This window comes from Strix uralensis, chromosome 5 (genome assembly GCF_047716275.1).
Source record: "Strix uralensis isolate ZFMK-TIS-50842 chromosome 5, bStrUra1, whole genome shotgun sequence".
Lineage (NCBI taxonomy): Eukaryota > Metazoa > Chordata > Aves > Strigiformes > Strigidae > Strix > Strix uralensis.
The window spans coordinates 7778051-7790328 of record NC_133976.1 but is presented as its reverse complement, the minus strand read 5'-3'; the positions used below and the strand labels follow the sequence as shown (position 1 = coordinate 7790328).

Sequence of the window (12278 nt, the reverse complement as noted above, 5' to 3'; positions counted from 1 at the left end):
ATGCTATGGCACATGGCAGCTTCTGCCTCCCTAGGTCCTCCCACATTTTTTTTTTCACTCTTAGGTCCTCTCAGGTTTTTCTTTGCCTTTCCCCGTTGTAAGCTCCATTGCTCCAGTAGCTATTTTGGAGGGCGGTAACTGTAACTGGCTTTTCACCTACATAATCTGAGCAGTGCACCATGGTTCTTTCTTGCAGAAAATGGCCCACTGGTTTAAGGGTGTTGTTTAAGCCCAGGCTGGAAGGGTATGGATTTAGAAATCATACCCTGCTTTACCTCAGGCTTGAATGCAATCGCTTTGCAATGAGGAAGCAGGAACAGTCCTCCTACGCTTTTTCGTAGTTCTTCTAAAAGGAAATTATTTCACATCTGACAGTGAAAGTATCTGGGAAGAACTCAGTAGAGAGGCCCAGGGGGATGTGCCCGCATTTGGGTAAGGGCATAAATTGCAAGGCTGCAGGAATACTCTGTAGTGGACTTCATAGCAAACAAATCCAGATGCTCATGTCTGAGTGCCAGCTGCCCCCCTCAATTAACTGTAGTGTAGACATAACCTTAGACCTTGCTTCATTTCCTGCTTTGGTTTGACCTTATATCTCAGGACAGTACAAAATGAAGAAGGAAAGCCAACTCACACACAGTATTCACAAGAATGATGTAGTGACTGTGAGGCGACACCTAAACCAAAGATCTCTCGGTTTATAAAAATCAAAACAAACCAAGAAGGTAGCAGGGAAGTGTATAACAGACAAGGAAAGCAGCTGAACAGTTTATGTTAGTAAAACAACTTTGGCTAGGTTTGAAATTAATGCTGTACCTCTGAAAGGTGTCTAAAAGTACACTAATGATGACACAACCTTCCACGATTGATTTGGTGCCCTTCTTCCAGTACTCCTGGTTCTGTGCTTTTTCGCCTCCAAATCAAAGCATCCTTTAATGTAAATCCCCTCTGTGATCAAGACAGTTGTCTTGTCCTGTGGAAGAGAAGTGGCAATCTACAAAGTACAACATCCCCCAAAAGAGTTGCTGTATGTATGCAAGTATGTATGCAAATATTTATATATGTTGGCTCTGTTCTTCTGAAGGCATTCACTAATATCTCCTTGAAGAAGGAAAGGGGGGGGAAAAATATTTGGTGTCATCCATCTCCTCAAGATTTCTCTTTTTGAAGAGATTAGAAAAACTTCTGATGTATAAGAAGTAGTGGTACCTTCTTTTTCTTTCACTCACAACTCATGAGGAAATTCACTCTGGCTTGCTGTCTGATTTCCAGGATGGCAAATCAGTTTGACTTCTCTTTGCCTTGGGGTCAGGGCAACATTTTCTGAGGAACATGAATTGTTGAGATGGTTGGCTCAAGTCTGGGCTGGACTCTGTTCAAAGCTTCTCTGTTCTTCAGAACACATTCCCAAGGGTGTATCTATGCTGGCAATTCGTTACGGTCCCTGCCTGCTTCGTTACGGATCTCTCATCCTTTGACTGTCTCCATTCACACATGCTACTTGGTTGTAGGGTGGATATCTGGAGCACCACTTGCAGGACAAACTCATGGCACACATGAAAGCTCACACTGTGGGCTCTGCTCCTTGGACCACACAATGGAAACAGTTCCTCCACACTCCAAGAGGGTTTCTCTGAGTCTCTGTTGCTCCAAGGAGCCCTTAGACTGTGGAAACTGCTTAGCAGTGTGTTACAAAAGTGGACAATTCCTTCCCTGTGCTGGTCCCTCATCCATGCAATGATCCTTTTGATGACATCAGTGCATAAAATATTTTTAACATGTGAAACGGGAGCTTTTGCAAGCTGTATTTCAAACTATCAATTTATCATATATGACATTACTCTACTCATTAGAGTCAATTAGATCATTGCTATAAATCCTTGTCTTGACTATTTGTTTTCTATTGCTCCTGTTTTGCTTTTCAGGGCAATACTGCTGGTTTGGTACCACGATGGCTGCATATTTCTGTCTCACATGTGATTAATAAATGTTTTTTTTTGCTGTCAGGGCTGTAGCCAGGCCGTTAAGCTCTCCCAAAACCACTTGCAAGGTCTTGAGAGCTCACTGCAGCTGAGCTTGGGTCTGGAAGCAATAGTGTTATCCGTGTTTTTCCTAGATCCAGGTTTCCGCAGACCTCTGGAACAACCCCACACGGTTAACCACAAAGCTACTTGGAAGTAATTCGCTTCACAACATTCCATATGAAATCAAGACTGAAAAGGGAAATCTAGAAGTTACTCAAAATCTTCGAAAATTCATGACCCTTGTAAGTAATAGAAATACAAGCTTAAAACACACACGAGGTGTTTCATTCCAATTTCTTTATGATTAAGTGATTGCTCAGCTTTATCTGCTGCAAGCCAACTGTCAACTTACAGGAAGATTATGGAAGGCAGCTCAGAAATATGTTGTCTCACTCAAACAACCCAGATGTCATCTATTTGCCGAAGTGGTAAAGCTGATCAGAATGATTTCGGTTGCACTCAGTTGTTGTATTCAGTTTATACTTAGCTGTTTTCAGGTTGGGTTCAATACTTTATGGGTATCCAGTTTCACCTTTGTATCTGATATTAAAACAGGGGAAAACCCCAGCTCAACCAGCGTATCCTTTCACTTGCCCACAGGAGGCAGAACTGATGCCTTACAGCTGATAGACTGCAGAACTCATTTCGAGTAACGCAGGGCACAGATCACTCATGGAAACCTTTTTCAGATGTGTACATGTTTCCTCTTATTCATCTTTAAAATACTATAACAAAAAAGACATTTGATAAAATTGCCTTTATACCATGACTAAATATGTGCACTTCTAGCAAAGGGAGCTCCACATTCAGTCTCACTCTTTTCCTCATTTATTAAAGTGGTCCTTAACTTTTTGGAAGGGATTAACCTATCCAGTTCCCCATTCTTTACTCCCACATTTACTTTGTTTACAGGTATCTCCAGCTCATCGCATCCACAGGTCACCTCCGCATGCCTGACAATTTGTTCTAAGCAGGCATGGTAGCACTTCTGCTAAGGTTTCCAAATTGCACTTTCCTACAATTCTTGCATTGGGGATGGGCCCATCCCCTCCATATAGTGAATTAAAGCCACTCATACAGGCTTGCTATTTCTTGTTTACCTTTCAGAACTGCCTAAACAGTAGCGCACAACCTCCAGGAGGTCACAGACTGAGAAACACTCAGCCAGAGGGAAGATCGAGGAAGAAGTAGGGGGTGGCACTCCACCACGGGTGTCCAAAAGCCACTGGCAAAGACAAGAAAAGCTCACAGGTGAGACAATGGCAGAAAAAAGGTTCCTGGCATTTCTAACCAACAGCAGTCTTCAAAAGCGTATGATATTCGTGCATCGTTAGGGCTAAAAGAAGCAGGTGGCATTTTAATTTGGTTTGTTTTGCTTTTTAAAGCATTGCTTGATTGGTTCTCAAGGTAAGTCAACCCCCATAGTTCCTGTCTGCCAGGACAGACCTCTGTTAAAATGCTTAGGAAAGTAGTGACATCCATATGGATGTTACTAGTTAGTAAGGCTAGCGTAGCTTGTAGAAACATGCTTGAAATAACTGTTTGAATGGTAATTATCCTCTGGTTTTGAGAAAGGAATATTTAGGTGAATTGTTTAGGTTGTCTAAAGGATGCATGGGTCAAGTCCTATCCCAGCAGCTTTATTATATGTAAAACTGAGGTGGTGTAAAAACTTGTTAATGCTTCTAAAAAGCTTTACATTTAAAACCTGCCAATTATTGCCAAACTGGCTGGTACAGGAGATATCTGAGGAAATTTTTGTTGTTTCAGGAAACAGTATTGGTAACTCAGCTTATGGCACTGTGTCATCAGAGCCCCTAATGAATCTGTCCCAAGATGTCACTAGGGAGATCGTGCTCTTTTGACAGCAGTGGCCATTTGTGACTGTTAAAGAATTCAAAACACCTCACAGGAAAATGATCATGCTGCTTCTTTTTTGTTGTTGTTGTTGATATATCTGTAGATGCACTTCCCAGCACTTCAGCAGTACATGGCTAATGATGTTAAGTGGGGAACATACTCAATCGCAGCATCAGTCTGCACTACAGATATCCAAACAGAAAACTCTTTCCAGGAAAGATGCAGTAACAGGACTAATCCCTGCAAACGCAGACTGGTTTGTCAAATTCTGTGCACTGAGTTTTAGATCCATACAATTATCTCTCTCCTCAACCTTCCCCAAAGCAAGGTCTATACTTCACAACCCTCATTTTAGAGACATTTTAGCTGTTTTCAAATTATAGGTGAATAAACATAACAGAGACCCCTCCAAATGCCAAACAGATCTCACTGGATGGTAAAAAAGCTCATAAAAACATCTATTTTTCTTCTATTTTTATGTATACAGAAGATAAATGGTTGAGCATAAAGTATTGTACTTCTGAGTTTGAGTTCATTAGCTTCTATGCAACCCAGGCAAGAAATCTCTCAAAGTTGTTATGAAATGATCATACTTCTGTGTTGTCAGTTTGATCCCTGCAGGATGTGTCCATCTCAGAGAAAATACCCATTCAGGTGCATTGGCTGCCTCAGCTGAGAGGTCAAGGATTGAATGGGTGATGGAGTCTTCAATATCTACACATCTCTGAGGGTAAATCGGGGGCGGGGAGGGGGGGGGCACACTAATGAAAATGCTGCTGCATATATCTTACTGCTGAATAAAAGCATCGTTTTCAGATGTTGTCAGTCTCCAGCCTGACACAGTTATTAAATTCACATAATCTCTCTTTAAAAAGTTCATGTGTGAGTAGATTTTGAACTACATTGTACCTTGCAATGAAATTTCATTTTTTAGAACTGAAAAGCAGGCAGGTGGTTATGAACGTGTCTTAAGCTATTTCTCCAGCCTGAAATGTAAGTGCTGTTTGAAAACATTTAGGGAAATAGAACATCTTAGTAGAAGCCGCAGCAACTTTTCATGAATTTATTTTAGCTTACATCAGTATTCTGAGCTACAAGGATTATAATTTAGTAGAGAGACTCTCATTGGGAGATGGGATTGAAGGCATCGAGGCAGCAGCCCTGTGAGTTGACAGGGATGCTAATATAGCCACAGCAGAAGTTTAGAGAGCAGATCAGAGCAGCTGGGTGGGCTGATAGAGAGGATCAGGGCAGCCCAGAGGAGCAGTAAGAGGATCCAAATAAGTGGATTAGTAGCATACTAAAGCACACATTACTTTTAGTTTTCAAACTCCCATTGATTTTAGTGCAAGTGCATTTACTAATGTGTGGCAGGAGAAATGGAAGAGGATCAAGGCAGAATCAAGACACAGAGAGCAGTTCCCTGTGGCAAGCTGGAAACGGCGAGAAGGCTGGGCTGGGGAGGCACAGCATAATGTCCCCACATCAGTCTCAGTCAGGACTTAAAGGAGGATGGCTGTTGTCTGGGCTTCTTCATCCCGCAGCCTCAAGGAGCTGTCTAACGTTGCTAAATGCTATTGTTCCTGCAGCTGATTCTGCATTCATCTTCCATCCGTAGCTCCAGTGATTGACTCTTTCCATTGCTGTACTCTTACATCTGCCTTCAGCTGCTGTGACTGAAGCCAACTGACACAAAAATGTAGGTATGATTAGTAGCATAACCGTCTTTGAACTCTTCTAGTTGGGGACCCTGAGCTGAGCTTGCCGCAATTTGTGCCTGTAGCGTTCATCAGAAATGGGACCTCTTACCCTAGCTGTGCTTGGGCTCCCATGATTAACATCGACTCCAGAACTACCCAAAGCTCAAGCAGGCCCTCTCCTAGAATGCAAGCCTGGCTTTACACTTCATCTCTTTAGACAGAGGTGCTAGCAATGCAAAGACACATCCAGACTAAGATTTCTAAGCACTATTACTCTTTATATAGCACAAAAACCAAAGTTCTAGCCAAAATAACAAGCCCTGCTCACATTGCCCTCAGTTCCCTTGAAGCACCTTTGGTCCTAAGTGGGAGTCAGGGCAAAATTTGTGTGCTCATGATTTCTCCATGTTGCAGAGAAGCACAGGACATGCACGCATGTGGGCAGACCTTTTTTACTCTTCCACATTAGCTTTCATAAAAGCATCGTTGAGACCTTTTCTTCCAACCACATCTGTTGCTTAGACACCTCGGTCTCCGCACCCACTCCTAGCAGAATTCAAATCTGAAAGCTGGTTTGTCCTAGGGAAGAGTTAATACCTTAATATCCAGTTATCCTACAAGTATTTGATCAGAGTGGATGACCATCAAACTTTGACTCTTAGACTATGCTGCCCTTCCTTGCAATCTTAGTCCAAGCTACACATAAAATGACAGAGGGGAAAAGCCCAGCCTTACAGTCAAAATGGGGTTTGCATTCTGATACAGAAATATACAGAGGGTTTGTAACTGCACACACAAAGAACACTTTGTACATAGATTCAGTTATATTCTTTATTGTTGAAACGGTTCTGGAATGTTTTGGTCTCCCTGAGCTGGCAAACAGATGAAAACATTGGTCTGTCCCGTAGTTTTTTCTTTTAAATTTATATGAGGAAGATTAACAAGCAGCAGAATGGACAAGAAGCCATTTCAAAATAGTGTCCTGAAGGAAAAAAGAGACTAAGGATAGAGATGTAACATATCAAGTACTGTGACTAAAACAATACAGGAAGAACTTAAGGTGGAATCACAGAATCACAGAATTGTCTCGGTTGGAAAAGACCTTGAAGATCATCCAGTCCAACCACTGACCTAACACTGACAGTTCCCAACTACAGCATATCCCTAAGCGCTAAGTCAGCTTTACTCTTACACACCTCCAGGGATGGGGACTCCACCACCTCCCAGGGCAGCCCATTCCAACGCCTAACAACCTGTTCTGTAAAGAAATGTTTCCTAATATCCAGTCTAAACCTTCCCCGGCGCAACTTGAGGCCACTCCCTCTTGTCCTGTCAGGACAGAATCAGGAAAGCCATCAGAATCAGGAAAGTTAAACTGCACTCCTATGCTTCAGACTTCTTCAGGACATCCAGAAACCTACTTCTGTAATGACCCAGTCTTCAGATATGCCAACATGAAAGCCTCCTGCAAGGGAAGGTTTGTAGTAAGACAGCACAGCATCAACGTGACCTATTATCAAGTTAGGAGCTGAGAAAAAGCACTGCCTACGTATTTTGTATGACCATAAAAATATCACTGGGAACCTGGAAGGGAAAAATGCTACCACGGTTTAGAAAATCCTCAATGACATTCATTGCACATAACTAATGAAAATACCTAACCTATTAACCTGTCACCTATGCAGCTCCTGATCTTCAATTTACCTCTTCACCCTTCTCCTGCTTCCTAATACCACACTGAACCTCTTCAGGCTCCAAGACGAGTAACAATCATGGCGCTATTAATATGACAGTCAGCAGCCTCTTCCTACGTCACCCAGCCTCACACGGATTCCTTGACATTAGACTTAAGGCCTCAGATCAAATCATTGAGTTTGTGAGACCTTTTCCAGTATAATTTTTCTGACTGAAAAGCTGAAGGAGCTCTAGGATTCTCCAGTCTTTTTTGTCCTACACCATCCTACTTTCTGAATAATAATCAAAATGTTGTAATTAACTGGACACACCTGTGAGCCTGGAAGCAAAGAAAAAGTCTGAGACATCCTGATGTGAAGAGTACTGCTCCTGTTAATACTGAAGAATTACCAGATTAATTATATTTAATTGGTTAGCTCATGATCTAGCATCTGAAATGAAAAAAAAAAAAAAAAAAAGCATTTTACACACCAGAAAACTGTTGGCCAAATTAATATCAGTTAGAATGGGGAGGGGATATTTTGAAAGTAACTTGCAGCATAATAAAATGTTAACTTGGAAATAGGAATAATCATACTGACTTGGGATATGTTGCAAGATAAAGACCTTATTTTGTTGGCTAATTTAATGGCATTTTGAAAAACACATTAATTAATGGTTTGATTGAGGAAATACTTTGCAACTATTCATGAATATATACAAAATACTCTGAATTTGCCATATTTTCACCAGAAAAAAAGGAACTATGGATTCTTAATATGTAACAATAACAATATGATACTGAGACATCAACTGAAATAGATGAAATTAAAAGCTGACTGCCCCTCAGAGCCAGTGCACTTTGTCCTGACTCATTTGGCTGCCACAGCGGTGCAGCCGGTGACTATCGAGGGTGACACAAGGCAGCCATTCTAATGGAATAAAGACGACTTTCATCTCCGGGTTTCTCCAACTAGAATAATGTGATGGTGGCCCGTGACAAATGAGCAGATGGTCTGAGTCCAGTTGTAGGATACCCACCCCAAAATGCCCCACAACAGGCTCACAACTTACTGTACATGGGAGCCTCTGAGTTCTTGAAGTATTTTTTTCTAAGTCGTGGCTGAGAAACATTAGCAGTACAGGACAGAAACCTTGGTTTTCAGCTATCGGATCATCCTAAGTGTTGTGTGGATAGCTAGAAGACTTTGACCTAAAGTCACCTTGTCCTAGTTTCTAATTCACTTTTATGCAGATGAGATGACAGGATCGGGGCCTAAGTATCCAAACTGGGTAATACAGTCATAAATGAAAATCGCAAGATTTACTCATCTGAGTAACCATAATTAGGTCTGCTTGCAGGACTAGGCTTATTCTGCACGTAGTAAAGAACGAATCTCTTTAATTCACAAGAAGCAAATTGAGAAATACTAATGAAAAAGGGGATGTGCTAGCTCTCGTGAAATGTTACTCAAAACTGCAGTGTGCAGCGTTCAGATTGAAATATCATTTCAAATCATGAGTGTCCCTTTAAGCAAAAAAATCCAACACAGAGAAGGAAGAAAAGGAGAAAGAGAGCAGCTGATAAAACACTGCCATCACTTTTTCATAAATTATACCCCAAAATGTTTCACAAAATTGAGTAACAGAGGAAAACAGAAAAGACCTTTTTATTTTTGTAGCACATTCCTTTGGCAAATGCAGGATAAAGCCTATCATGTGAGTTGAACAGTAAATGAAGGCCTTATGCTTTATAAAAATTCTCCTATTGTCCCAGGAAGGATGAAAGTCAAACACAACAGTTTCAGCAATGCTCTAAGTCTTGTAAATAAAGTTAGCAGACAGGAATCAGCAGACTGTTTGGGGAGAAGAGGAAAAAAAAAAAAAAAAAAAAAGAGAAAATACTCTTTTTGTATACAAAATTTAGGCCCACTGCTGCTGCATTTCAGACCTGACTACACTGCACTGTACCAGAGATTAATTGGACCCACACAATTTAGCAAACAGCATATGACATCCATCTACCTTTGCTGCTTCAGCATCCTCCCAAAAATATATAATGCAGGATTTTAAATAGTACGTTAGCCCAGTTTCCTTTCACAAAGTCTTACAGCAAAGTTTAGGAAAATTCCAAAAGTAGCATATTGATTGCCTCTGGGATTTTCCACTTAGCAATTTAATAGAAAATTACACCCTTACCCAATCTGTGAGGTTTCCATAACCTCCCTCATGAATTTAATTTTCCAGAGTCTAATAAATTTTACCATTAGGCATATTTTCTGATATTGCTTCACCATTAAGCCTGTTTCCCAATTTTGCTTTCTGGAACCAGGTATGCTGTCTGTGTGGCGTTTGGACGGCACCTCGCACAAGAGAACTCAGATCTGACTGTGACTATGCACACAGGATACTAATCGCTATTGTTAATATTCAGTTTGCTTTTACTAATTTTATGTCATTATTCCAAGTGATAGGGTCGGTCAGTATTACTGGAACCAATGGGATTCTCCTGGGTACTCTGACGAGACCAAGGGAAGATCCGCATTTGCATCTGTTCGAGTAGGCGTAAGCAAGTATCACATACTCTTCTCCTTGTCATAACACAGCCTGACTACACGTAAAACACAAGATGATGATCGGGAGCTGTGTTTTCAGTTATCGGTAGTCGTAACTGTAAAAGCCTGGGTCCTTCCTCTACAGGCAACAGGCAAAAGCACTCTTGACTGTAAAAAACACCGCTACACCAGAGATGGATTTAGCACAAGTGAACTGGAAGTATGGCTGAAGGCGTCAAGCGGTGAATAAATCAAAGCCCTGATTTCAGCTGTGCTGAGCCATCCGTGTGGCGGCAGTGACCTCCTGGTGACCATCAGCGAGTCGCCAGATGTGCTAAATCTGACTTCTCCTGAAGACCGAGACTCTCTTCCCCTCGCTACGGCGATCCACGTTTAACTAACGTGGGCGAAGCTCGGCATCCCTGGGCCTGGCCGGCAGTTCAGCGCACTCCTCCAGGCCTCGGTCCGCCACGCAAGTGGGCACACCGTTGCCATAATTACTGTAAAACACAGCAATAAGCAGCTGTTAGCGTCAGCCCAACACCCTTTCTGGCTTTTGCCTACTTCCCGCACGCGGCGGCCCCGCCACCACCAAGCTGAGCCCCATCCCTGCCGGACCTCGGCCCGGGAAGGCGTCCGGTCCCGCTCAACGCGAGGAGTTCCCCCCTCAGCCCCTCAGGGGACCCACCGCCGCCGACGGGGCCCGCGGGCAGCCGAGCGGCCCCGAGCACACCCGGCGGCGGCGCAAGGCCGCACCGAGAGGCCGCCGCTCCCTCACGGCCGGGCACCCCCCTGCCCGCCGGGGAGCCGCGGCGCCTGCCCGGGGGGCGGGCAGGGGAACCCGTGTGGGCGGCGGGGCACGGCAGGGGGAGCACGCAGGGGGAGCCCGTGAGGGGAGCGTGTGGGGAGCGGGGGGGTGGGGGGGGGGGGGTGTGCGGGGGGCGGAGGCGGCGGGAGGGGGCACACAAAATGGCGCTGCCCTCTCAGCCCCGCTCCCTCCAGCCCCGCGGCGGGGCCCGGCGGCGCCCGCCGCCTTCCCCCGGCGCGTCGTCTGGCGGCGGGCCGGCCTCGGGGTGGCGGCTTACGGCCGGGGCTGGCGGAACCGCCGCGGGGCGCGCCGGGCTGCGCGCCGCCTTCCCCCAGCAGGTGGCACCGGGGTCCCGGAGCCGGCGGCGAGCCATTGCGGGCCGCCCTTCGCCGCCGGGCCGCGGCCGCGCAGCCGGCGGGGGGGAAGGCGGCGGCGCTGCCCGGCATCGCCCCCGCGGGGCTCCCCCCGCCGCACCCCGCTTTCCCTCAAAGTTTGGGGCGGGAGGTAAGGGCGGGGGGAGGGGGAAGACCGGAGCCAACTTGTCCCGGATCCCTTTATTCACCGCCGGAGCCGCCGTCTCCCAACCCCCGCGTGTTTTGCTGATTAAAGAGACGGACCTTGGTCCTGCCGCCGCCACCGCCGGGTGGCCGCCCGGCCGCCCCGCTCCTTCCTTCCTGCCCGCACCATGGAGTTCACCCAGAGGAAGAGAAGCAGGAAATCCCAAAGCTTTAAACTGATCAACGAAGGTAAGGCGGCGGCGGCCGGGGGGCGGCGGGGGCGGCCCGGGCTTTGTTCCCTCGCCGGGGGCAGCCCCGACTTTTGCACCGGGGGGAGCGGGGCGTTACGAAACGCCCGTGCTCCCGCTCCCCCGTGTCGCCTCTCCCTCCCCGCATCTGTTATTTAACTCCGCAATCCTGTGCTTGAACTCCCCGAAACCATTGCACGCCTTTTATTTCTTTTCTTTTAACCCCCCCTTTCCTCTTCCCCCCCCCCAATTATTTTTTGCATGTGTGTTACGTGTTGTTGCAAAAACAAACACACACCCCAAACACCCCAGAAAGGTGGACGTGTTTTTTTTTCCAGGCAGATCTTGCACAAAATAAAGTTGGATCGTGTTTCGTGGTAAATCCTGCTTGGGGGGGAAAGAAAAGGTAAAATCGGGAAGGGAGCAAAATATAATGACACTTGAGCAGTAACGGACCTTCTTAGTATTCAACTCCTGTGGATTTATTGTGTTTTGGGTGTTTTTTTTCCTCCCCGTGACTGCGTACATCCGCGTATTTCAAAGAAAAGCCGAATAGAGGTTGCTTTATTAAAAATCCACGCAGCTAATTAATTGTATGTGGGCAGGGGAGAGCCGCTGGCGTGTAACTTGTTCGCTTGGGGTGTGTTTGCCTTTGGAAAAGAGAATATTATAAAAGAGATTGTGAGCAGAAATATTTGGATTCATGTCAGGGAAGAAGCACAGCTCTGTGTTTCAGTCTTGCTGGGGTTTTTTTTAGTAATAAATAATAAAAAGATACATGTGCTGGTAGCATTTTAACAGGTGGACTTCTCAGCCCTAGGGATTTATTTTGGTTGGGGCTTTATCCCTTCTCCAGCTGATGAGATCTTTTTGCCCTGATGGATTTGACTTCAGATCTTTTTTCCTTTTGTG

The 12278-nt window shown here is 45.1% G+C and overlaps 1 protein-coding gene and 1 long non-coding RNA gene across 3 annotated transcripts in view; one reads left to right on the top strand and one right to left on the bottom strand.

Moving 5' to 3' along the window:
- Window positions 1-6954: 6954 nt before the first annotated feature.
- On the bottom strand, window positions 6955-8386 carry LOC141943971 (uncharacterized). Its single transcript, XR_012629119.1, has 3 exons — window positions 8333-8386; window positions 7591-7710; window positions 6955-7049 (listed from the first exon to the last, which is right to left on the bottom strand). It is a non-coding gene; the product is annotated as an uncharacterized LOC141943971 (long non-coding RNA).
- A 2623-nt stretch (window positions 8387-11009) lies between these two features.
- The window catches only part of BEND7 (BEN domain containing 7), a 48299-nt gene continuing 47030 nt past the window's right edge, over window positions 11010-12278 (top strand). For both annotated transcript variants that reach the window (XM_074869801.1, XM_074869802.1), the window contains exon 1: window positions 11010-11367. In XM_074869801.1, the coding sequence (XP_074725902.1) occupies window positions 11307-11367 (61 nt within the window). In that variant the 5' untranslated portion in view covers window positions 11010-11306. The remainder of the gene's footprint in view (window positions 11368-12278) is intronic.